General features: G+C 50.4%; 1 protein-coding gene across 2 annotated transcripts in view; it reads left to right on the top strand.

Annotated features, from left to right (window-relative positions):
* The window catches only part of EPB41L4A (erythrocyte membrane protein band 4.1 like 4A), a 180668-nt gene that overhangs the window by 88416 nt on the left and 66287 nt on the right, over nucleotides 1–25965 (top strand). For both annotated transcript variants that reach the window (XM_055339443.1, XM_055339434.1), the window contains 6 exons: nucleotides 4988–5066; nucleotides 13571–13668; nucleotides 14577–14697; nucleotides 17304–17391; nucleotides 19117–19205; nucleotides 19727–19790. In XM_055339443.1, the coding sequence (XP_055195418.1) occupies nucleotides 4988–5066; nucleotides 13571–13668; nucleotides 14577–14697; nucleotides 17304–17391; nucleotides 19117–19205; nucleotides 19727–19790 (539 nt within the window). The remainder of the gene's footprint in view (nucleotides 1–4987; nucleotides 5067–13570; nucleotides 13669–14576; nucleotides 14698–17303; nucleotides 17392–19116; nucleotides 19206–19726; nucleotides 19791–25965) is intronic.

Below are 25965 nucleotides of genomic sequence, written 5' to 3'. Positions count from 1 at the left end.
TGATGGGGTCATTAAGCCCGTTCACGTTCAGAGTTACTATTGACAGATATGAGTTTAGTGTCATCATGATATCTATTTAGTCCTTGTTTTTGTGGATTGTTCCACTGAACTTCTTCTTAAAGGGGAATTTTAAGAGTCCCCCTTAAAATTTCTTGCAGAGCTGGTTTGGAGGTCACATATTCTTTCAGTTCCTGCCTGTCTTGGAAGCTCTTTATCTCTCCTTCCATTTTGAATGAGAGCCTTGCTGGATAAAGTATTCTTGGTTGCATGTTCTTCTCATTTAGGACCCTGAATATATCCTGCCAGCCCTTTCTGGTCTGCCAGGTCTCTGTGGAGAGGTCTGCTGTTACCCTAATACTTCCTCCCCATGAAAGTCAGGGACTTCTTGTCTCTTGCTGCTTTAAGGATCTTCTCTTTATCTTTGGAATTTGCAAGCTTAACTATTAGATGTCGAGGTGTTGAACGGTTTTTATTGATTTTAGGGTGGGGATCTCTCTATTTCCTGGATCTGAATGCCTGTTTCCCTTCCCAGATTAGGAAAGTTTTCAGCTATGATTTGTTCAAATACATATTCTGGCCCTCTGTCCCTTTTGGCGCCCTCGGGAATCCCAATTAAACGTAGGTTTTTCTTCCTCAGGCTGTCGTTTATTTCCCTTAATCTAACCTCATGGTCTTTTGTTTGTCTCTTTTTTCCTCAGTTTCCCTCTTTGCCATCAACTTGTCTTCTATGTCACTCACTCGTTCTTCCACCTCGTTAACCCTCGTCGTTAGGACTTCTAGTTTGGATTGCATCTCATTCAATTGATTTTTAATTTCTGCCTGATTGGATCTAAATTCTTCAGTCATGAAGTCTCTTGAGTCCTTTATGCTTTTTTCTAGAGCCCCGAGTAGCTTTACAATAGTGCTTCTGAATTGGCTTTCTGATATTGAATTGTAATCCAGATTTTGTAACTCTGTGGGAGAGAGGGCTGTTTCTGATTCTTTCTTTTGAGGTGAGGTTTTCCTTCTAGTCATTTTGCTCAGTGCAGAGTGGCCAAAAACATGTTGTATCGGGAAAAGGAGAAAAAGAGAGAGAAAGAAGGAAAGAAAAGAGAAAAAAAAGGAAGAAAAAAAGAAAAAAGAAGAAAAAGAAAGAAACGGAAAAAAAGGGGTGTGGTAAACAAACAGAAATCAAAAAGCAAAAAAAAAAAAAAAAAAACAATAAAAAAACCATGTGTGAGTATATTCTGATTCTGTATACTCTAAGTCCCTTGACTTCCCCTGGAACTGGTCCGTCCAGCTGGTCTTCTGGGGGAGGGGCCTGCTGTGCTGATTTTCAGGTGTTAGCACTTGGGGGAGCTGCTCTGCCCCTGCCTGGTGCAGGGCTCAGTGGGGGTTGTGTACCCCGTGAGGCCCCAGGAGGAACAACCGCAGTGGCGGCGGCCAGCTCTGGAGCCCTGGAGTCAGCTCCGGCAGTAACTCCAGAGCTCTAGGTCTGCAGGGCCTGGAGGCTCCGGGGCGGGGCCGCTGATCTGCTCAGCTCGGGGCAGGAGCGTCCTTGCTGTCCTGGGCCCTCCCGGCCTCTGCCTGTCCCCGGGGGAGGCTGGATCCTGGGCTGTGTCCCGGCGCCCTGTGCTCCCGGTCTGCGCTGTTGGATTCGCGCTCCCGCCCCGCAACCCCCTCCGCGGAGCCACCACCCGAGCCCCTCGGAGGTGCTCCGGGCCCCGCCCTGCGCGCTGCAGCCCTTAGGGAGCTCGGCGCACTCTCCTGCGCTCGCAGGTGTCTGTTAGTGTCCCGAGAGCCCGAGGGCATCCCCGCCCTCCTGGGTCCTGCTCCACCTCCCTGCGAGCCCCTTTCCGCCCGGGAAGGTTGGTGCAGCTCCTGCTTCTCCGGGACGGGGCTCTCCTGTCCTGGGGACACTCGCCCCGGCCTCAGCCTGGCTCCTCGCGGGGCCCCTCCCCCTCGGAGGCCTTTTGTTTCTTTATTTCTTTTTCCCCATTTTCCTACCTTGATAGAAGCGCGAACTCTTCTCACTGTAGCATTCCAGCTGGTCTCTCTTTAAATCTCAGGCCGAATTTGTAGATTTTCAGGATGATTTGAAGGTTATCTAGGTAATTTGGTGGGGACAGGTGATTTGGGGACCCTACTTTTCAGCCATCTCGCCCCTCCTCCTAAATTATCTTTTTAGAGGCATAGGACATTCGACATAGAATGCACCACGCAGCTGTTGTGGGGCGGTGTTAAATCCTCCGTGCGACCGCTGGCGCCACCTCCCCGGCTTTCCTCCTGGACAGGGCGCCTCTGGACACTCCTAAGCCCTGTGCCCTGGGGCAGCGGCCGGCAGCGAGGCAATTGCAGCAGCCTTCGGTGCCCTCCTTTGGGCTGTGGCCGCGCGCCTTGGTGACTCCTGGGTCCGCCCTGTGGCCCGGCCTGTGCTCCTCCGACGGTGGCCACCCGGGGCCTGTTCAGCTGGTCCTGGGTGTCGGGGCCCGGCCTCCCGGGGCAACGGCTTCAGAAACAGGCTCGCGGGCCAGCGGTGACGGGCTTGGGGTGTCCCCTGGCCTGGCCTCGTGGCCTGGCTCCGCTGCTCCATCCACCGAGCCCCGTTCTGCTGTCCCTGGATGCACAAGGGCCCGTTCTTAGGAGGCGGCGGGGGTGAGACTGGTGTTGCCCATGCTCCCACCGCACAGCCTCACTGGTGGGTTTTTTTTTTTCTTAAAAAAGGGAGACATATATATGGAAAGAAAATGACCACTCTGGTTAAGCGTGGACTGTAACGTTCTCACACACACGCAGGAATAAATATGCGAGGGAGGAGTGTGCTACACAGCCTGGCGGGGGGGACTCCCTTTGCCCCCCAAACCATCGCACCTTACACTCAAGACCTATCCCAGCATCATGTGTGGATGGTGCCTCGTGGAAGCCGGGGGCTGGGGGGCCCAGTTCTCCCCAAGGCCGGCCGGTGTTAGTCGTTTCTGGTATATTCTTCTGGGGGGAAAACATATTTGAATAGCTTTCTTTTTTACCAAAAAGGGATCATACCTCTGGTGCCCGAAGGCGATGGCACATCTTTCCCGATCAGCACCGAGTGCCCCCCTGCCGTGTACTCGGTCGTGGGACCGTATGTGTGTGTTGTGTAGACCTCAGTGGTCCTCCCGCTGCTAAGCATTGACATTCCAAGGCTCTACCAATTTTTTCGTGTCTTGCTTTCAGGCGGATACATTTTTTGTACTTTTTGCAATACTAGTAGGTGGGTGGTTTTTTTCTTTCTTTTTTTAAAATTTTTTCTTTTATCTTTTTTTTTTTAACCATTGGTTCTATCATTGATTTTTCTTCATTGTGTAAAAAACACGTGTTGTAGAAAACATGAAAAGTGGGGAAGTTATCAACAAATGGAAATTGTGCATGACCTCATTAGGGATAAGAACAGGCAACATCCTCAAATATTTAATCTTTTTCCCTGTGTCTGTGAACACGTAAACCCATAACCTGCACAGATATCTGCAGACTTGAGGTCCTGCTGTCCTGTCTTTAATTTTCTATTTTCTTGTGCTTTTAGAAGTTCTTACTATAATTTTTTTTAGACTTTATTGAGGGGGTGCCTGTGTGGTGTGGGTGGTTAAGCGCCACACTCTTGGTTTCGTCTCAGGTCGAGATCTTGGAGTTGTGAGATGGAGCCTGGTGCTGGGCCCCACGCTCCGCATGAAGTCTGCTTGGCATTTCCTGTCCCTCTCCCTCTGCCCGTACCTTCCACGTGAGCCCTCACTCTCTTTCTGACGCCAAAATAAGCACCTACATCTTTTAAAAACAACAAAAAAGAACTTTATCGAGGTACCTCTAATGTATAAGAATGATACACATTAAAGATGCAGAACTTGATGCTTCGATACACGTGTTCAGCGAGGGAAGGTCAGCAGGCAAGTTGAAGATGTAACGTGTCCCCTCGTGGGCATAGTGGGCGCATGTGTGTCGTGGGAGCAAGAAGATCTACGATCCGTCGTCTCAGCAGGTCTCAGCGTACAGCTCGGCCCCCAGAGCTGATTCATCTCGCGTGACCGAGACTTGTAGCCGTTGGCCAGCATATCCTCGTTTCTCCCTCCTGCTTCCCCGGTGCCACCGTCCTACCCTCTGCATCTGTGCGTGTGACTCCTTTACATTCTGCATGGAGGTGACATCAGGTGGTTGTGTTTTTTTTGTGTCTGGCTCGTGTCACCTTCGTAATGTTCTCCAGGTTCATCTGTGTCCTCTCACATGGGAAGATTTTCTTCTTTTTTCTGGCTGTATACTATTTTATTGTGTGCGTGTTACCCTCACCTACACACACACACGCTCAACCATGCAGAAGTGATGATAGGGCATCGACTGGGTGTATACGCATCTATGTTCATTCCCCTGGTGCACCGACGGATGCTGGGCTTGCTTCTGTACGTTGGACATGGTGATTAGAGCTGCGTGAACAGCAGAGGGCAGACACGGTCTCAGGATCCTGGCGTCCTCTCCTTCGGATAAGTGCCCCGTAGTGCAATGGCCCGATTGTGTGGTTGTTGAACCAGTTTGCGATCCTAGCCACAGCGAACGGGGCTCCCTTCCACCCACATCCTCCCTGACATGTTTGTCCTTTGCTGACAGCCGTTCTTACAGGTGTCAGGTGGTGATCTCGTGGTTTTTCATTTGCATTTCCCTGATGGTTTAGTGATGCTGAGCATCTTCTCATAATAAAAATAATTTATAATTATAATAATTACATAATAAATAAATATCTGTTGGACATTTATGTGTTGGAAAATGCCTATTCTATTCTTTTGCCCATTTTTAAATTGTTTTTTTTTTTTTTTTTTTTTTGCTATTGAGTCATAGGAGCTCCTCGTGTATGCTGGATATTTACCACTTATCCAATAGGTAGTTTACGAATATTTTTGGTGAGCATAGTTTTTAGTAATCGTACAATATCACGCTTCTACTTTGAGTAACTTATAACATGAAATTTAATTTCTGTTTCTTATTTTAGCTGGACCTCCATATACCTTGTATTTTGGTATTAAATTCTATGCTGAAGATCCGTGTAAGCTTAAAGAAGAAATAACCAGGTATGTATTAACTTTGCATTTGAACAGTACCTGTGCGGCATAGACTAAAGGCTTTATTTAATATAAGTTGGGGTCAGACAGTAGGTGGGTGTCTGGCTTGTTTTGTAATGCGTCTCCACGGAGAGAGTTAAACTAGCATCGCGTGAGGCAAATCAGCACCCGATGATGGATGTGTGTGGACAATGGCATGAACCCGGGTGACGTGATGATGGATGTTGCATCTGCTGTGATGGGATATTTCTGTATCATTGTTGTGAAGACTGCATTCAGCCTTTGAAGTCATGTGAAAGGAGTCATTGAACCGCGGAAAGGAAAGCTATTTTAGGGCTCGGGTTGCATGTGTAAATACAGATTTGAACAGCCAGTTGTTTCTCTTTAATTGGTTATAGCTTACCTATCAGTGGTCCAGGGCCTTCAAGTACCTGTGTAGGAAATGAAAAGATACTTGCTTTTAGTACAAAGGAGAGAAAAAGAAAAACCCCACAATGTTTTACAACGTATTCCTTCACCTTTGTCATTAAATATTTTATTTTTTAAAAGATGTTATTTATTCATGAGAGACTCAGAGAGAGAGGCAGAGACACAGGCAGAGGGAGAAGCAGGCTCCATCCGGGGAGCCCGATGCGGGACTCGATCCCAGGACCCTGGGGTAACACCCTGGGACAAAGGCAGACGCTCAACCGTGGAATCACCCAAGGGCTTCGTCATCAAATCTTTTATTTTGTTTAGGGCACAATCCCCAATTGGTATTATCTTGTTAAAGGAGTCCACGCCAACACGTGAGGGTGGCTTATGAAGGCCAGGCAGCCGCGAGCAGAAGGCTGTTCCGCAGCTTACGCCTTAAGTGGTCGGTTTTCCCAGTGACCTCCTGTCTCGGGCTCAGGCTCAGGGCTCATTGGAAATCACGTCTTCCATCATGAGGGTGGCCTGTGGTTTTGTTCCTGTTCTGTCCTTTCATCTCTTCCTCAGACTGTTGACTTACACGGGAGGGAGAGGAGTGAGGGCTGGGTGGACCTTTCCTGTCCCCCGCAGTGCGCAATGAGGCCTCCCTTTCAGGACTGTGCCAAGCTGCGTTCATGTCTCCCACCACCACGTTGCCGCAACTGCTTGACCGGGGTGGGGGAGCGGGGGCACACCTCCATGGTGAGGGGCCGCTGTGTTGGGAGGACGTTTGGGAGAGGGGTCACGTTTACCTTAGAGTTTCCTGAGTCGTCTCTGCATTTGAGGGATTTCTGAGCTGTGGGCTCATGGGGAAACTGAGTCCAAGGGGTAAAAACATGCATACACATCAGGGTAACTCATTAGGAAATTGCAAGGAAATAACATTTTATGAAAACACAAGGAAAGCCCTTCACTTTCCGTGCCTCACGTTCCTTGGCTGCAAGATTGGAGACACCTGTCCCACCAGGTTACGTAGGCACTGGAGGGCGCTGCGACTAACGTCGGCCTCGGGTCGCCCGTTGTGTCTGGGTCAGTAAGCGCCTGGTAGGCTTTCATCCTCTCCCAACTCTGGCAGTTCAGGGGAGTTACACCTTGAATGAGGGCTGGCTTCCCAAAGGTACTCGGTTTATTGTTAGTAGGGTGAAGGCGAGTGTCGTACGACACACGACTTTATCTTCTTTTTTTTTAATTTTATTTATTTGTGATAGTCACACAGAGAGAGAGAGAGAGAGAGGCAGAGACATAAGCAGAGGGAGAAGCAGGCTCCATGCACCGGGAGCCCGACGTGGGATTCGATCCCGGGTCTCCAGGATCACGCCCTGGGCCAAAGGCAGACGCTAAACTGCTGCGCCACCCAGGGATCCCCCGACACACGACTTTAAATCTGCTCACCAGATCTTGATGAGCAGAACCTTCCCTTCAGAATCTACCAGCCTGTCAGGAGGACATGTAGACTTGTGTAACAAGCAGCCTCATGGCGTGTCCATCACATCTGCTCTTCCTCAAATATCAGACGAGGTCACGTAGCCAAGAACCAGGTTGCGCTCTCTGTAAGAATTGGCTTCCATTGCCCAAAACACGTAGTTGAGTTAGGTAAGTTGAAAGTGCGTCTGGCGTGATCTCCCTGTATAAGCTCTGCAGTGTGTCCTGAAGAGAAGGTCACCAGCTCACATGGACACGTTCATCTAAGCGAGCAGATAAGGGAGCCAGTTGCGTGAGAGGAGTTTGGCAAAAGCAGAAACTACGACCCGAGCCCCAGATCCCGCGGTGTCTGCTCATGGAGGAAGACCGTGCTCAAGGCCAGCATGCGTACGATGCGTATTGCTCCTGCTTCCATTCTTTAGAAGGTTGTTCTCGCCTACTCGGTATTGGCGCTCAGGTGGTTCCTAAGTTGTGGCATGAAGCAGTAATGCTGCAGTGAACATCGCGACATGCCCGTGCCCGTCCTTCCACGTGCTTAGCATCCTTGACCGTCACGCCGTCCCACACGTGTTGTGCGGGCCTCTCCACCCTCGCCCGCCTGTTACTCCCCCGTAGTATTCCGTGATTTATTTACCCCTGCCCGTGGGGATGGTTCTCTTTTAAAGCTACAGATACCGCCGGCCTTGAATTGTCTCAGGTACGTAGCCCATAGTAGACGCAGCCTTCCAGGAGGGTGTGGAGCTTAGGAAACAACACGAGAGGTGAGTGTGATATGCAGGGAAGTGAGGTCCCTGAGACGAAAAACGTGGAAGTGACTAGAAGCACACGAACTTGGAGTAGCTGGTGAGCGGCCTGAAAGGTCTCGGAAACGAACAGGATTGGGAGACTACGAGGACGACTCTGCGTTTAGGACTCCTGTGCCCTGGCCTGAACCTTTTCTACAACATTCCTGCTGCTTCAGTCGGCTTCCTTGTAAACACTGTAAAGACAGGGCGCCTTCCTGTCTGGGGAGCGACGGGAAATCCAGTGGGAAATCCTGCCACTTCTGTTGTCGGCACCAGGTTTTCTTTCTGGGCTCGTGCAGAATGAACCCAACGTCTCTTCTCTTTGCCGACCATCTAAATAGTCTATGCCCTCGTCTGTTAAATTTATTTTCAGGCCCGATTCAGACAATCACAAGAGCCTTCCACGTACTCTGGGTCGTTTATAGCTCTGTGTCCCGCGTGCACTTGGTAAGCGTAGCGAGTGGAGGGCAGGCTTTGGGGGGCACCCGGGAAGCTCAGCTGGTTGAGTGTCCCACTCTTGATTTTGGCTCCAGTCGTGGTCTCAGAGTCCCGGGATGGAGTCTGTGTCGGCCCCCCTCAGCAGGGAGTCTGCTTGTCTCCCTCTTCCTCTGCTCCTCCCCCTGTGCGTGTTCTCGCTCTCTCTCTGAAATAAATCTTAAAAAAAAAAAAAAAGGAAAAGAGAAGGAAGACAGGCTTTAGAGTCAGGCTGACGTTTGTGTCCTTTCTCTGCCTCTCAGTTGTGCGAATTTGAACAAGCTGTGTAACCTTCTAAAGTCTCAATTTTCTCATCCATAAAAAAGAAATCATTGTTTTCAAAAAGACAATGAGAGGAAGGGAGGGGGAGAGACGATGAGAGGAATGCATAGGGTAACACGTGCCAAGTGGTGACCATGACACAAAAATGTGTCAGTGGGTGGTGGGGACAGCTAGAGTGAAAAGGATGAGAAGTAGTTAATGTTTTCAAGTTATTGACTCAAAAATTAGGGAGGAGAAGACCAGCGTGGAGCCCTGAGGTGGGTCTTCCAGCCTGAAATCAGCCCCTGAAACCCCACTTTATGGGTGTAGTTGTTCATTCAATTACGAATCCTACAGCCGCCCTGTTGCCTGTTTCCTGAGCTTGTATCTGAGGACAGAGTTCAGTCAGCCACCCGCCTTCGCTCGGTAGTGATGTGGAGCTGGGTGCTGCGGTGCTCTGGGTACGAGGGAGATGCAGTGGGGACCACAGGGAGGGGTCCTGTCCTCCGGAAGGAGCGGCCAGAGCGACCGTCCATTCTGTGCACACCGTCCTATCTGCGAATTGAAATCTTCCTGAACCTTTAAGGATCTAGGAACCGTTTCCAAAAAGGAAAAAAATGTTCCAAATGAATTGTACCCGATGGGTACTTTCTAGTTTTTAAGAATAGGCACTTGCTTTTGATTTTGGTTTGCAGTGCTTTCTAGTTTTTTTTTTTTTGTAGTTATTTGCTTTTTTTTTTGAGGCTGACCTTAAGCTAATCAATTATTTCTAAAATTTTATGACTCTAATATGGTGATCCCTGTTTTTCACTTTGTGAGGATTAGCTTGTTCTAGCTTCTTTGCCCCCCAAGTGAGCTGCAGCTGTGCGTCTGCTTCCAGAGCCCTTCTCTAACTGAACAGCGCAGTAGAGTCAGGATGAGGGTCACCTTCTGGTAGGGATGCAAGAGGAATTTGTGGGTTCCAGAGGACTGCACACATGTAAGGTGATTGTTCCTGTATTTTAATCATCAGTGTTACCTCTTGAGGCAAAGGCGTTATTCCTGGTTTGGTCCCTCTTCTTGCGCATGAGCATGCACTCCCTCCACCGCTGTCCTCCTCAGGCCACACGCGCCGTCTCCCCTGTCCCCCCTTCGGCATCGCCCGTCACGACTGGGCTCCGGCCACGTGCCAGGCCCCGTCTGTGCAGAGGCAGAAATCCATTCTGCCATCCTCTTAGCTCATCTCCATCAGGCTCTCTGGGCACTGGGGTCACACCTCCACGTGTCCCCGCCGTGCCTCCCATCCCTGGAGGGCCCACCTCAGGTGAGGAGGTTAAGGCACCCCTGGCTTCCGGATCCCAGAGAACTCTGAGGTTTGGGCTCTGGAACAGAACGGGGTCTCTCTGCCCTTTCTTCAAGCAAACCTCCTTTGCCGTCCGCTTGTCCCCGACACTTGTTAGTGGGGTTCAAGGGTTCGAGTGACCTTGGTGTCAGCACAGCACTCTTCAGGGAACGTGGGATAACTGGAGAATGCCTCCATTTTGTGCCAGAATGAGTCTGGAAATCGTCCCTAATGCGTGGCTCATCTTTAGGGAGCATTTTCTTTCCTCCCAGTAAGGGCCCAGGATAACCAGGGCCACCCCATAACTGACTGTCCAAACCCAGACCCTTGGAGGGGAATCATTGACGCTTTCGCCTGTGTAGCGCTCATGAGCAGGGCTCTGCTGGGCCCACTGGGGTGCAGGCCCCCCTTGTCAAGACCAGAGACATGCAAGGATGCGAGATCCAGTCGAAGCTTAGAGTGACAGAGGCAAACACTCAACAGCCCTAAATCTGTGATTTAAATAAAATATTAGACTGTGAGTCCCGTAAGATGGACAAAATAAGTCATATGCAGTTAGTTATGTATACGTTCAGCATATGAAAGTATAATTTTATTATGTCATAAATTTATCTTATAAAAAAGTAATATGCTTCCTGTGGTAAAGATTAAGCACACTTTTATTTTTCCAGAATTTTAAAAAAAGATTTATTTATTCATGAGAGACACAGGCTGAGGGAGAAGCAGGCTCCATATAGGGAGCCCAACGTGGGACTCAATCTCAGGACCCTGGGGTCACTCCCTGAGCTGAAGGCAGATGCTCAACTGCTGAGCCCCTCAGGTGCTCCAAGATTAATTAAATTCTTTTTTTTTAATTTTTATTTATTTATGATAGTCACAGAGAGAGAGAGAGAGAGAGGCAGAGACATAGGCAGAGGGAGAAGCAGGCTCCATGCACCGGGAACCCAATATGGGATTCGATCCCGGGTCTCCAGGATCGCGCCCTGGGCCAAAGGCAGGCGCCAAACCGCTGCGCCACCCAGGGATCCCAGATTAATCAAATTCTTAATTAAAAATAGTTTGTCTTGATTTTAGTGGATTTTTTTTTCCTTAATGCACTGACTTTACGATCTCTGGTATCTTTGAGAAACAGACTGGGGGAAGTTCGAACAGACTCCTTTTTTCTTTTTCTTTGGGAATTTCTCAAAGACAGCAAAGAATGTTGGGTGTTTTCCATTTCGGTCATCTGTCTCCTGCTCACTCGTATGTCCATCCACGTCAGCAACTGCTTACTGAGCAGTTACTATGTCCCAGACCTCTGCACTGGGACTGTCATCCCCGATGGGATAGGGTCCCCGTTTCTTTCTCTCTGCCTTTCTCTCTGTGTCAGCTCTTTGTTTCTTCATCTCTGTCAATTTTTTTTTTTTTTTTTTTGCCTTCGAAGCAAACTCTTGTGGATCAGGTCCCTCTGGTTCTATGTTTGGCGAGCGATTTGACTGCTCAGTCAGATGTTATAAACGCCTTCGTAGAACAAGACGAGTGTGCGTCTGTGACCCATTTCCTAAAAAAATAAATAAAATTTCACTTCAGGCAAAGAAATTCCCGGTTAGCAGAGAAAGCGTGCCACTGAATGCAGGTTTCCAGCCAGCACTAGTAACTCCGGCAAAGCGTCTCCTTAGTTCATACGCTCTTGCGTTTACATTCTGCTAATAGTGCTTCCCTCTGCTTTTCCCCTCTCGGGGAGGAGGACCGAGGATCGCAACCAAGGGCGTTGGTACCCAGGACGAGCGTCCAGGCCTGGGGCAGGCTGGGAAGGTGAACGAGGTCAGGGAGCGGCCGTGGTCACTGTCAATGGCGAAAGACCTGGCTCAGGAAGCACAAGCCCTGTGAGCCTTTTTTTTTTTTTTTCCCGCTGGCTGTTTGGAGTTTTACACTTGGCGCAAGACACACTGTTACGGGGTGTCAGGAAGGTTTGGGTGTGACTTGAAGAGGAAACAGTGGATCTTCTCGACTTGCTTTTTGGTGTTTTTCTGTAAAAGTACCCACTGGCCTATGCCTCCTGCAGCCGGCATGCCTGGGGGAAGGCTGCGGATGGGCTCTGGGGCGCCTAGGGCCTGCCAATGCCTCCCGACGCTTGGCAGCCACTCTCACTCAACCGGGCTGCTCGCAGCTTCTTCTCCTGGCTCCCAGAGCCGCGTCACCAGGGCCATGAAGCTGGCCCTTGGGACGCCGGCCGTGTAGCCGTGGGCCACATCGGGACTTCCCATGAAAGCAGCCTCTGCGTGCGAGTGCATGTGGCGGGCTGCAACGGTGACCCTGGGCCCCGGAGCCCATTCGTGGGGAGGCCGACCTAGGACCACACTGCCCTTGCCTCTGCTGTCACCAGGGTCCGGACTTTATTCTGAGAGTAAAGTGAAGTCTCTAAAGCTTGTGTCTGTTGCTCATGGCCGTGATGGGATCCCGTGTTTCTCTTAGATTCCACTTACCTCTTAGGAGGTTGTTTGGAAGGGAGATAGGCATGAACAACGCAGGGCACGGAAGGTCGTAGAAACCCTGTGGACAGCGACCCGGCCCAGGCGACGGACAGGTGTGTGGATTCCAGAAGGCAGCAGCCCTGGGGGTTGGATGTGGGCGCAGGTTATATGTCGCTGGGCGGTTTCTCCTGCTTGGACCCCTGCAGACTGTGCCACCCCCCGGAATGGGCAGACTGGAAGCACAGATGCGGAGCTTGTGAAGGAGCCGAACTTGGTATCTGTCTTCTAGAAACAGTAGTAATAACAGGTAGGATCTGGCTCGTGGATTCCTTCACTGGGGGCCCTGATGGCGAGCATCTGGAGAAGAGACGCTGTCACTGCAGAGCTTTAGGATTCATTTCCTTTGCCCCTTTGCTGCCCTTGGCAGTGACCTCGAGAGTCAGCTTCCAAAGTAAGAGAAGCCACGACGGGCCGCCTGCTGTGTGTGTGTGTGTGTGTGTGTGTGTGTGTGTGTGTGATGGCAGCCGAGGGCAGTGTGGGCAGCTCACAAGCCCCCGGCCCCAGCCGAGAGACTGAAGGGGGCGGGTGAAGCCGAAGCCTCCTGCTGCCGAGGCCCTGGGCTCCGACTGCCCGGGTTTCAGCTCGGGCTCTGCTCCTTGGATGAGCGACGTTGTTTCTGCATCTGTTACTTCCTCCATCTGCGTGATGAGGTGTTGATAGTAGTGACCTAGTGTCTTCCATGAGCTATTGGATGTAAGACAGTGGGAAGGGGTCACTTAGCATGTGGAGGCCTGTGGGTGGCACTATCACAGCAGGGCGAGGGTTCGCCTGCGCTTCGAGCCAGCGCCCTGGACAGCAGGCCTGCCACAGGCTGCCCTGATGGCCATGGCCTGCGCCCGTGACCTGTGGCCCTGGAGGTAGCTCGTCGTGTAGGCCGGTCCCACTGGTTGGGCCTTCGGGTACAGCCAGTTGTAGTGGTCATGGTGGCGGCAGTACCGGGAGCACGGAGAGTGGCTGATTGTCGCCTGTGCGTTAACCGTACGGGTGTAGACGCTTCGCTGCCCCAGCGCGGCAGGGAGATGGGCTGCCCGGGGACCTCCAGCCTGGGAGGCCATGCAGCCCCTCTGACGGCGCGCCCACACTCCTTGGCCCCTGTGTTGCCCGAGCAGGGGTGTCTCGGTAGTTCCTGTGTGCTCAGCAGCTCCCTCACCAAAAGGAAGTGGCTTTTCTTCCACTAATGGTGATGAAGGGCTGTTGCTGATGACTATCAGGGTCTGAAACTTCAGGTCTGAGTGTTGGAAGATGCCACTGATCTCTCTCTTTTTTTTTTTCCCATTTCTCTTTTAGATACCAGTTTTTCTTGCAGGTGAAGCAAGATGTGCTTCAGGGCCGGCTGCCCTGTCCCATCAACACTGCTGCCCAGCTGGGAGCATACGCCATCCAGGGTAGGCTCCACTCCAGCACACGGAGAACAAATATGAATCTTTCTTTGGAAGCAAGCTCGCGTCCAAAAATTCCTCCGATCGAGTGGACATTTTCCTAGTGGAAGTTGTAGTCAAAATTCAAATTTTAATCAGTGTCTTTTCAGAAGACATAAAAGTGAAGCCAGTTACGAGCCCCTGTGACAGGTCACATTGGAGTTCTGGTCTCAGGAATTGCATTGATTCTTGATCGAGTGGGAGGGTTTGAAAATCCCTTTTCTTCTACATCCCCCCCTGGTTTGTTGACCCCTGCCCCCTGCTGCTATGCTCCAGAGGTCACGCTGTCCTCGGGTAGCCGTTGTGGGGACTCCATGTGGTCAGATGCCAGCTGCAGCTCAGCGTGTGGCACTCCTTGCGTTGCAGCTCTTGGCATCAGTATGGCAACCATGTGGGGCAGCTCCAGATTGCACTGTCATTTTGGGGGCAGTGAGACCGCCTGTCCTTGCCTTTGTGGCACTTGCAGACCAAGAAGAGTCTAGAAAAAAATAATATCCTAGGAAACTGTCATGTAGATGAACTGGGTTGGGCTTGGAAGGTGGATTACCATAGGGAGGAAAATTTTAATGTAATTTTAATAATAACGTAATAATAATGTAATAATGTAATTTTAATAATGTAATGTAATAATTTTAATAATGTAATGATGACAGTTACAGTCTTCCAGAAAGGAAAAATACAGAACTTAGGTTTTTAAGACAAGATTTTATTTATACAACTCACATATGCCCGTTACAGTTTTCTACTAATGGAAGCTGTGTATGAATTTATTAAAAATAAACACTTGAAGAAAATGTTTCTGCATGATGGCAATGCTTTAAAACATTTTTAGGGATGTTTTTCTAAAGTGGAAACAAATTCAATTTCTTTTTCAGCTGAGCTTGGAGATTATGACCCATATAAACACACCGCGGGCTACGTGTCGGAGTACCGGTTTGTTCCCGATCAGAAGGAAGAACTTGAAGAAGCCATAGAAAGGATTCATAAAACTTTAATGTAAGAGTCATTTTTTATCAACTATAATCAACATTCTGTCCATGGGATCCCCAGAGCATCGTTGTACCGAAGTTCATACTCTTTAACCAACGCGCCCCTATTTCCTTCACTGTGGTGACTGCCATTTTTTCTAGGAAGCTGGCTTTTTTAGATTCCACCCCAAGGGAGGTCATAGTGTTTGTCTTTCTCTGTCTTATTTCACTCAGGGTAATGGCCTCGAGGATGATCGGTATACTTGAGAGTTGTTAGGAGAGCAGATCTTAAATGTTCTCCCCGCAAGAAGATGTGGTACTTATTGACGGAGTGAAGGAGTTAGCTAACCGGGTGGTGATAGTCATCGTGCAGTGTATGAGCGTATCAGATCAACACATTGTATGCCTTAAAATCCCATGATGTTTTGTGTCAATTGTATCTCAAAACTAGAAAACAAATCATGTCTTACGTGGCATCGTCCATCAGTCATGCTAGTGGCAGTCTTATGCAGAGTTTCTAGAATGAAAAAATTTTCACCTGTGCCTTGAACATCTTAGTGTTTTTTTCAAGTTTGTTTTTTTTTTTCCTGCTTATAACAGGAAAAATGCTCATAGAAAACCTAAGCAATTTAAACAACGTAAAGGAGGGGCCCCGGGGTGGCTCGGTTGGTGAAGCATCTGCTTTCAGCTCAGGTCATGACCCCAGGTCCTGGGATTGAGTCCCACATCGGGCTCCCTGCTTAGCGGGGAGCCTGTTTTTCCTTCTGCTGCTCCCCCTGCTTGTGCGTTCTCGCTTTCTCTGTCAAATAAGTAAAATAGAATAGAATAGGGTTAAATAAAGTAGAATAAAATATCTAAAGGAAAGAGGAAATCTCAATACCGGAAGTCAACATATTTTTGATTAATGGCCTTTCAGACCCCTCTCTATGCATAAATTCCCACGGAGAAAATTTATTGTGTGTGGATTTATGTGCGTATGATTTCACACAAATGAAATCATTCTGTATATATTGTATTTTGCGATTTTCTATCTTACCAGTTGTCAGTAACTTGTGAAATTTATTCTTCCAGCTGTAAACCTATTTTATGGCCACAGAAGCCTTAGCGTTTTCTGGATTTGGTCTGTCCGCAGTGTGTAAATCCTTTGCAGTTGCAAGCAGAGTCCTACTCAGTCGATAGCAATGAATCTGGAAATCATGACAACACCAGCGTGGAGCCTTGGAGGGTGTTACGTTAACATCACGTGCGCTTCCGAGCCCATCCACGCTCCCCTAGCAGGATTCTCAATTAATGGCCTGCAGCATTGGAGTTATAATTTAATTGTAGTTATTTTGGTTAAATCCTCTATGCTGATTAACTTTGCTTTATTGCCTCCTATGCAGGATTCTCTCCTGAATTTGCTTGGCTTCCAATCTGTTGCAGTGAAGGGGGGGGAAATGTAGAATTAATCTGGTCAACAAAAAATGTTTGCCTGAAGGATGTGTCGCAGTGAGTAGCAGCAGAGGTCAGCCGCCGAACCGCAATCAGGGAACCCAGGCTTTCCGTGTCGTATTTATTAGCAGCCGCGGGAAGCTCTCCGGCCTGATCACTGAGCCCTTGGCCTTAAGGCCTCGCTGAGGTAGACACGTAGGGAGCGCCTGCTGCAATGTGAGCGAGCAGGGTGTTCGGCACCTCATGACAATACTAATTCTCGCAGTTTCAAAGGACAGTTACGTGGGTTTTTTTTAAAATTACCAAGGAGCTTTGGGTAAAGGGCCTTACGTGTTTTCTGTGACGTTGCTGACAGTCTGTTATTTCAAAGAGAATCAAAGCCCGATCGAGATTGGGGAGCTTTCTCGTGTCTAATTTGTAATGAAGATTCTTCACAGATTTTCAAAATCACGGTGTGGTTGCTGGGTTTGCAGAGTACCGCGGCTGACATGCAGGATTTATTAATAAAAAAAAAATGTTTTTTCATAGCTCCTTTTGTTAACCAAAAATCTGTTTTCCTGTGTTAGTTACATACAAACACACACACACACACACACACGCACACGGTTCCACTCATCTGTGGTGATTCCTGGCAGATGCTCATGCTCGTTAGTTCCATTTACGTGTATTATCACCAATGAAAATGTGGGGATGATTTCTATACTTTGAATCAAGAAAATGGCAAGTGGTTTTTTTTTTTATATAAATCATGAATTCTAGCGCATTTTCAAACTACGTACACGCCCAGGAGAGTCTCCCAAGACCCCAGCGAGGTGCCGGGGAGCCCACCCTCTTCTCCCCACCTGCAACCATTCTTACGCCTTTTGTCCTGGTGGAGACACTGAGCTCGTTGTAAAGGAGGCACTTTTTAATCCAAGTGCTTATATTCTCAACCTCTTTGGGGTTTTCTGAAACAGAATTCTTAATAGATGCTGGGACATTGGGATTGGCCGTCCTGAGCAAAACTGGGCTTGGTGAACGAGACGCACTTAGTGCAAGTGTCGCCACGAAGGTAAGGGGCTTCTTGAAATAACCAAGACTGAAGTCTGCTTCACACAGAGGATGGTTTATTGTTCCGGTGACTGGGGTGAAGATGGTGGACGTTGCCTGTAAGCCCTGTACCGTTGAGTAAAGTCAGACTCTTTGTTTTTATGCTGAGTGTAGGGGTCAGACTCCTTCCGAGGCAGAACTGAATTACTTGAGGACCGCCAAGTCCCTGGAGATGTACGGCGTTGACCTCCATCCTGTCTACGTGAGTAGCATTTAATTAACACGAGATATTTTTAAGCTGATGACATTTTTCTTAAAAAGTCACCGAAACCCCCAAAGGAAAGCTGCCATCCTGTCGGTTAGCAAGCACGTGATGCTTTTCCATCGGTGCTCTTTGAGCACAAAGAATCTCTTGCGTGGATTCAACCCTAATGAGTTTTGTTTAAATGTCTGTGATTATGTTTCCACGTGTAGGAGACAATTAACTGGGCTTGAAAACACAATCTGGATAACCGCTCTGGAGGGCTTAGCTAAACGTCAGAGCCATTTAAAATGGGTCTATAATTGATTGCATTAGACGGAAAACAGGAGGATTTTCCAAAAGTAGATTTTATGGCTGAAAAACACTCATGCGATCATCTTCCAGAGAAGTAGGCTTTGGGCACCAGTATGGGTGTGGCAGCTGGTGGGCCTGTGTTGGATGTGCAGGTTCCTAAGTGTCAGGGGTGCTGCTTCCCGCAGTCACTGCTCCCGCAGCAGTAGAAACATCTTTGCAGATTTTCCCCAGCAGCTGATGAAAGCTTGCCGAATGCAGTTGGCGAACAGTCACACCGGGTCCGTGTTGGGTGCTCTGGACCCAAGTCTTAGCCCCGAAGCCGCTTCTCTAAGGTCACCAATTGTTAATTCTTTGCCAGCGAGGTTGAAATGTCCCCGCCTTTCATTTTATGAAAGAGTTTAGTTAGAGACAGTCAAATTTAATGATTTGAGACAAGGAGCCAGGTGCCGCCTTCTTTACAGGAATACGAAGGGCTCCAGGTTATGGGTGCACGACGGCCAGTAAATTACATGATTTTTAGGGAACCTTAATGAAACCGCAATGCGAGTAACGCATTCGTGCGTTCGTTTCTCAGTGTGTCTCATACACATCAGAGTTTCCTAAAACAAGAAATCGTCTCATTGTTTGTAAGGAGTCAACAGCATCCCCGAGTGTCCTTTTATATGGAAGTAGAAGTTATGTATTTCAGGGAAGTGGGAGTTCCCGGATATTTTAGATTCCAGTCTCGTTACCTGTTACATGCTCTGTGCCACTGCCATTTAAGAGACACCTATAAACCACGTCAGGCTTTTAGTTTTTTAAGAAATACATTCTGTAGGAAATGTGTAAAGAAACAACGTCCGGCAAAATTCTTCAGCATTTGTGTAATGCTTATCCCGATTCATAAACACTTTTATGGATGTTAGGAATTCATGGCAAATGAACGGGATTCATTAGAATCTTCTGTACATTCCTTTAAGATTGAATTTTTAGAACTAAAAGTGGGCAACAGCTGGTATTCTTTCAAAACACATTGGTTGCCTTATGTTCCCTGGGAATATGACTTTGCAGGCTGTTATTTGACCTCAGAGTAGAAATAAAACCCATATAGACGCGTGCCTGTCCTTCATGCCCACTCCCGACTTTTTCATTTCAGAATCTCGTTTTCTTCATTAGGATTTATCATTGCCTGCAAAGTGAGGGCTTTGAGTCTTTAGCACGGGAGATAGTATCTTTACCTGTTTCGAGTCGTCTTAAAGTCACAAATGGTGAATATACTCAGAAAATGTTTCGTTATAAATTCGGAAAACAAAAAAGAGCAGCAAGCTAGCGACTACAAGAGCTTAGCTAGTCTTTGAGAAGCTCGACCCAGTATTACAGCCAGACTCAGCTCGACAAAGGGCTTTGCCGCGAATGAATTAGTCGATTATAGGCACGTGTCTGTTTCTGCAGGGAGAGAACAAATCTGAGTACTTCTTAGGATTAACGCCAGTTGGTGTCGTCGTCTACAAGAATAAAAAGCAAGTGGGGAAGTATTTCTGGTGAGTAGACCTTGGGGGGCAGCGGCGGTACTGGGATCCCACGTGGCGTGCGGGCATCGGGGGGCTCGTCGGTGGGAAGACCATTTCCAGGGTTCAATGGATTATGGAGTGAAATCCGGGTAAGGGTTCTCCTGGTGCATCTCGGTCTGCGTTTTCCTTGTGGATGTTGGGTGCTCTGGCTCCGGACTGTCCAGCCCTGCAGATTGCGGGGGGTCGGGTTCCGTCCCCATTGCAGTGTAGGTGCTGACGCTGCGCGGGGAGGCCTTCAGGCCGGGCAGGCTCCTGCAGCCCATGCCGGGCCTGGGGCTGCAGGCTTGTGTGCATCGCTGGAGCAGCCCAGGAGGATGCACGGAACCCCGTCGAGGAGGCGTCCAGAGCACATGACCCACAGGGAACCCTCCGCCCTCCTCGTACAGAGCAGCGGGGATGAGCCCTTCATTTCCACCGGAAGCTTCCCCGAACTGCTGAAAGCTTGATTCTTACAAAACCAGGCCACCCCCGCCACTTGCTTTGTTTTTCAGGCCCCGGATCACAAAGGTTCACTTCAAGGAGACACAGTTTGAACTCAGAGTGCTGGGAAAAGACGTAAGTTTCCGTTGAGTGCATGGCTTAACAGGAGGGAAATGGTTTCTGCTCCCTGATGACACGAAAGGCCTTGGGAAGTAGAACCGCCGTGTTCTGCGGCTTGGCCGCGTGGAGCCCGGTTAATCGACTCGGGTGCACGAGTTTTTGTCCAGGAAGGGAAAGGGGAGCGAGTACGAGTGAGTGAGCCGGTTGGTAGTTGAGGCAAAGAGGAAAAAAACCCTTCCAAGGGCACAAGAGAAAATAGGAGATGATCGTCATGATTAGAGTCACCTATCTACGAAGGTGGGATCGTATCATTGGAAGCGTGCAGCTGCACATGGGACGAAGAGGGTCCTGATTTTGTCCCAAACTACATTAAAGGACCTGTGGGGAGTCCCACCTCTGTTGTCTCCCTAGTTGAGTGTGGTAGATGCACCGCATGGGAAATCCTGGATGCTTTTAAAGGCGGGCGTGAGGCAGGCAGAGGTGCCCCAAGCTTGGCAGTGTCCTACGGGATCGCTGGGGTACTGGGCACGTACTTGCGGGAGCCCGCGGCCGCTTTCAGGCCTTGACAGGTAGCTCTTAAGAAACAGCGCCAAAAAAAAGGCGAGGATGTGAAAGCTTCCTTTTAATCTGCCTGTGAATGTAACGCTCCCTGGAGGGGCTGTTACTCAGAGCTGCATTTATGGAATAAATTAGTGAAAATACCATGTGTGAGAACTCATCCTTGTGTGGCTTTGGTAGTGGTTCTGTGTGGACCAAACACCCAAGTGGGTGGCATCGAATGGACATTGAGATTCAGATGTCTCATGGGTAGCAGGTGCTTGCACGCGGCCCGCGACCCCGTCGCTGACCCGGCATGTGGATGCTGTGTCCTGTGCACCCGCAAAACCTGACCCCTCGCTCGGCTGTGACCGACGACTGTTCGCTGATGAGATTAAACGTGGATCTTGGAATGAGTTTTAACATGTAAGGAGGGGAAATTCCAGATTTTAAAGAAAATGATCCACCCACGTCCAAATAGCCTATAACAGTCTAGTTCTGTTCAACTGCTGATGGGATGCGTCAACCTTAAAAGATGCGCTGTAGGATTGAATGGGAACCATCTGTGGAGTAGGACATCATCAACCACCATCTGCCGCGTGGTTTTCCCCCGTCCTGCCCCTGGTTTCACGGGACTCACTGCAAGGAGGAGGCCTCCTCCATGTGTTGGAAAAACCGGGTCATGTTTTTGGTAGGAATGTTATAAGAAATAAGGCTTTTTGTGGCAGCACCACTATTATTCACGGGCATTTTCCCCTATATACCTTAGTGCTGTGACTGCGGCCCTTTGGTCAACCACTTTTATGTTGCCCTAAGGCAGCCTTAAAAGATCTCCTGACTCAGAAAGACCTTGCAACTTTACCGTAGTGCAGCTACGCTTGAACTTTCAATGTCTTTTAGAGTCTTCATTATTCGGTGAAAACAAAAATAACAGAACTGGTACTTTTTGTGTTTTTTATTTTAACGGTGGTGTCTGCAGTGTGACCTCGTTTCCACGCATGCGGTTCCGGCCCAGTGTGCACAAGGAGTGGGTACTGGGGCCTGCCTGAGACGCCACTTGCTGCTGCATGTTACCTGGTGCCATCGATCCCTTGCACGGTGCTGAACTCAGGCTCCAATCAAAGGGAATTTATTATTATTTTTTTTTTTACCCTAGGACAGTCATGTAAGCAAAGCACTCCGTGTCCTGGGCCGTCTCGTTGGGCAGCCTGCCTCTGTCGCCACTGGGGTGTCTCTCCGCGAGGCAGCCGCTTACCTAACCGTAGCATTAGTTGATTATTAGGCCTAACGGGGACCGTAGGTTGAATATACCCCCGCCCCGGACCCATGCCCTGGACCACGAGTCCCCGAGAGCTTGAACACAGCTGGGACGCTCCTTCTGCTTCCTGATCCGGCAGCCCAGGCAGTGGGCCCGGGTGCGCAGGGAGGCTGTGGGTGCCCAGCACACGGGAGGGCCGCCCGGGCTCACGCGGTGCCACCAGCACCGCCTGTCCCGCTTGTCGGGACCGCATGTCTCCCAGCGCATGACGCAGCCTGATCCACGGAGCATGCACCGGCGTGAGCTGACCCTCCCTCCACTCGCAAGTGATGGTTCCCTCTTCCTCAGGTATAACCGAGTCCCATTCGAGTTTGGTGGTTCGTCCTCGAGGGAGCAGCGGTTGTCGGCGGCTCAGAACCCATCTTTGCGGACACCGGGTCGCCTGACGGGCTCAGCGGCTCGTTACCGTCGTGCTCCTGTGCGTTGTTTAGGCTTCAGAACTGGCCCTGTGCCTCCAGTAGTACCTCCCAGAAAATAAAGTCTTTTAGGAGAAAGGTGGTGATGGTAGAAAGTCTGGGAAATATAAAGAAGACCATTAGAATCACTTCAAAGTCAGAGGCAGTGATTATTTTGGTGCAGCTCCTTTCAGATTTTGCCCCGTTAGCGCATGTCTTGTGTACGTAGGCAGGCTGCCTCTTACGCGGTTCTGTACACAGGTCTCATATCTAATATCCTTTCATAAGCATTTCTCTCTTTTTTTTTAAGATTCTATTTATTTATTCACGAGAGACACAGAGAGAGGCAGAGTCACAGGCAGAGGGAGAAACAGGCTCCATGCAGGGAGCCCGACGTGGGACTCAATCCCGGGACCCCAGGGTCACACCCTGAGCCGAAGGCAGATGCTCAACCGTGGAGCCACCCAGGGATCCGTCTCCCTTTTTATTATATTTATTCACATGTGCCTGCACGGTGTTTGACAATGTGTTTTAGTTTTATGCGTTTGGCTTTTTTTCCCTTGATTTCGTGGATCCAGTTTTTCCTCCTGTTGTGTCTTACAACTGCCTCTGCTGCTGGAAGCAAAAATCATGGAATTTTACGTTGATTTCAGCCCTGGCTGTGTTGTTGGATTCTTGGGTGCTAGCCAAGGGTTCTTAATTCGATTCTCATATATTTTTGTAGGTATCTAGTGATGTCGCTTGCAAGTAAAAATGCGACTTATCTTCTCATTTCTGTTGTTGATGTTTCATATTTCATCGCGTTGGTCACGACTTATGGAACGACGTTACGTGATCTAGTAATATACGGCATCCTTGATTGGGTCATGATTTTAATGAAAGTATCAGTATTTCACTGCTTACGTGTTAGCTCTTGGTTTTAAGGATACGTGTTTATTAGAAGTGGTTTACATTTTTTTTTTTAAAGTCTCAAATGGTTGCTTTTCAGAGAATTCCTGGAGCATGAACATTGTTGCCTGTTCACCCGTCGAGTGGCTCATGCTTATGTAAGGAATGCAGACAAGGGGCGCCCGGCGGGCTCAGTCAGTAGAGCGAGCAGCTCTCGAGCTTGACGTCCTGAGCTTGAGCCCCTGTGGGGTGTAGGGATTAGTTAAAATCTTAAAAACATGTAAAAATAAAAATAATGCATAAAAAATAAAAAATCATGCTCTTTCCCAGACGAAAGAGCCTGATGTCTCAGACCAGGTAGCAACATGTCAGGTGCTGAGAAACTGGTGGCTTCTGGATGCAGCCGCACGGCTTCCCGGGTGTGGGGAGGTGCGGACAGCGGAGTCCTGCTGACGCAATGGTGTTCGGCCAGAAGACAGGAAGCATGTGGCTGCTCGCCGGCGAGGCAAGGAGCTTTGGGTAGAGCAGGGTTGGGGAGGAAGGCCAGGGGTCCCACGTGTAACACGTTGCATTTGACATCCCGTTAGGCGTGTGAGGGGGGACGTGTATTCATTTATTTTTTTTAAGGTTTCATTTATTTATTCATGAGAGAGAGAGAGAGGCAGAGACCCAGGCAGAGGGAGAAGCAGGCTCCCTGCAGGAGCCTGACGTGGGACTCGATCCCAGGACCCGGGGTCACATGCTGACCCCAAGGCGGGTGCTCCACGCTGGGCCCCCCGGGAGATGTTGTCCCTAAGCGGAGATACTTAATGAGTGGGATACGAGTCTGGCGTTCAGGACCAGAGTCCGGGCAGGATGCGGAGACTGAGCAGTGCTGGCACAGCCTGGAGTTCAGAGCCGGACACTGGGCTGCCCGGTGGACGACTCGGAGGAGGCCAAGAGGCAGTACCCGGGCAGGTGGGAGGCGGACCGGCTGGACCAGGTGGGCCAACCACGGCCCTGTGTTGTGGCCAAGGCTGAAGGTGGCAGGTTGGGAGGGGACAGGGCGGCTGCTGAACGCAGGAAGGTGGGAGGGCGCGGATGGGACCACTTTCCCGGCTTGCAGGGGGAGCCCCAGGCCGCGCCCCCCGAGAACCCCCAGCAGGTGGGGTCCTCCTGCAGATGTGAGCCTGCCGCGGTGCTCGCGGCGCTCACGGGAGAGACCACCCCTGATGCGCGTTTCTTAGGGAGAGACTGGAGAGCTGATGGGGTGGGACCGGGCAAGGGCGACCTGGCAGCTCTTGAGTTTCTGCGTGACGGGGCCACGTGGGAGCATGGCCATCGGGGCAGTAGGCCAGGAGGTTTCGGTTTGTTTCTTAAATTGGAGGAACTAACGGCCCAGGGGTACTGTGACAAGGAGAGTCCATCCAACACCTGCTGCGTCCTCGGTGACGGCAGCGTAGAGGATTCTGGAAGGACAGCCCTAGACGCTGGGGGCGACAGCTGGGGTCTGGAGGCCGTGGTTCCAGGGGGCACCAGGACATCACCCCGGGTGAGGGCAGGAAGGCGGGGCAGGGAACATTCCCTATTGTGAGGGACCCGGGCATGGAGGCCATCAGCTGCCACTGATGTTGGGGCGACAGCGGGGGTCGGAGGGAAGCCGAGGGGCTGGGTGAGGAACACCCTGTGGGTCCGCAGCAGGTGCAGCCATGGTGTGGAGACGGCCCGGCCCAGCGCGGAACAGCCCCACGGAGTCCCAGCCAGAGCACCGCACTGTGGACAAGCCCAGCGGCCTCGCTCACCTCACAGGCTTTCACGCCCTTGGGGGAACGAGACACGTACGGATGTTCTGTCCTGAGGCGGTAACGCCAAATCCATACAAAGTGGCAAAAATCAAAGTACTGCAGAGGACGGGGTCCTGCCCCTGGCCTCCCATCTGGTCCCTGTTAGGGTTTCACTGCCTTCCCTTTTCCATTCCTCTCCTTCCCCACACACGGCTCTTTTCTGGGTGATCTGGGGGTCTTGGGGTCACACAACTGTAAAAGCTTCAGTGGGTCCAGGGCAGGACATGCTCGGTGGAACCGCAGGACGCTTGGCTGTGACCCCGGGTCCCAGGATCGAGTCCCACGTTGGGCTCCCCGCATGGAGCCTGCTTCTCCCTCTGTCTGGGTCTCTGCCTCTCTCTCTCTGTCTCTCATGAATAAATAAGATCTTTAAAAACCAAACCAGGAAACTTCTCCTGTCACGTGCGTCCGTTGTGTCCTGTGTTCCCGACGGAGTCACGTCCACGGCCGTGCCCTCCTCGAGCCGTTGCGTCTGCAGCCATGTGGCGACCGCTCGTCTCCTGGTCTCACGGGGTTGGATCACCTAGTCGGGACGTCAACTCCGTTTTGCGCTGAATAGTTCCTGGTTCCCTTTTTCCTCCCTTACAGTCAGTAAGTAATCTGCGGGGAGGTCATTTCACTCAGCACAAGTACCCCGGCCCTCTCCGGCACTTCCTTGTAGGCCGAGGGGCCCCTGACGGCTGCCCCTGCTGTGACTGCCCCCAGCTGCTGCGCACCCGCCGCCCACCAGTCAGCCCTTGGCCTTATGCCATCCCTCCCCTACCCCACCTGCACGAGCACTGGTTGCCTCCCCCGCCGGGGGTGCAGTCCGCGACCACACCTGTGTGTTCCCAGGTCATCGTAGACATGCTCAGCGGGACCTCCTGGGCCTTTTGACCTAACCTTGGCCTTTTTTGCATCATTTTCTCCCTCTTTCAGTGCAGCACGGAGTTTCGGGTGCATCCTGTACCGACTGTGCGCCTGCCCCACTTCCACCCCATCAGCAGCCACGTCTCCAGCGAGCCCTGGTTCTGTCTACGGGGGGGAAAGGTGCACATCTGGGTGTTAGGTGTGGTCACTGCTCACGGGTGACTTTGGGCCTTTTCAGGGGCCGGGGCTGACATGCTTCCTGAAGCCAAACCTGCACAAAAGCACAGAGCAGGGTGACTAATCCCCATCCTCCGTCCCTGTTTCCCGACTGTCGTGTGTGGGTCGCCAGCCTCCGTGCTGGATGGTTCATCCCTCTTGTG

Source organism: Nyctereutes procyonoides, unplaced genomic scaffold (assembly GCF_905146905.1).
Source record: "Nyctereutes procyonoides isolate TBG_1078 unplaced genomic scaffold, NYPRO_anot_genome, whole genome shotgun sequence".
In the NCBI taxonomy this organism is placed as follows: Eukaryota; Metazoa; Chordata; class Mammalia; order Carnivora; family Canidae; genus Nyctereutes; species Nyctereutes procyonoides.
This window is presented reverse-complemented; position numbering and strand designations above follow the sequence as displayed.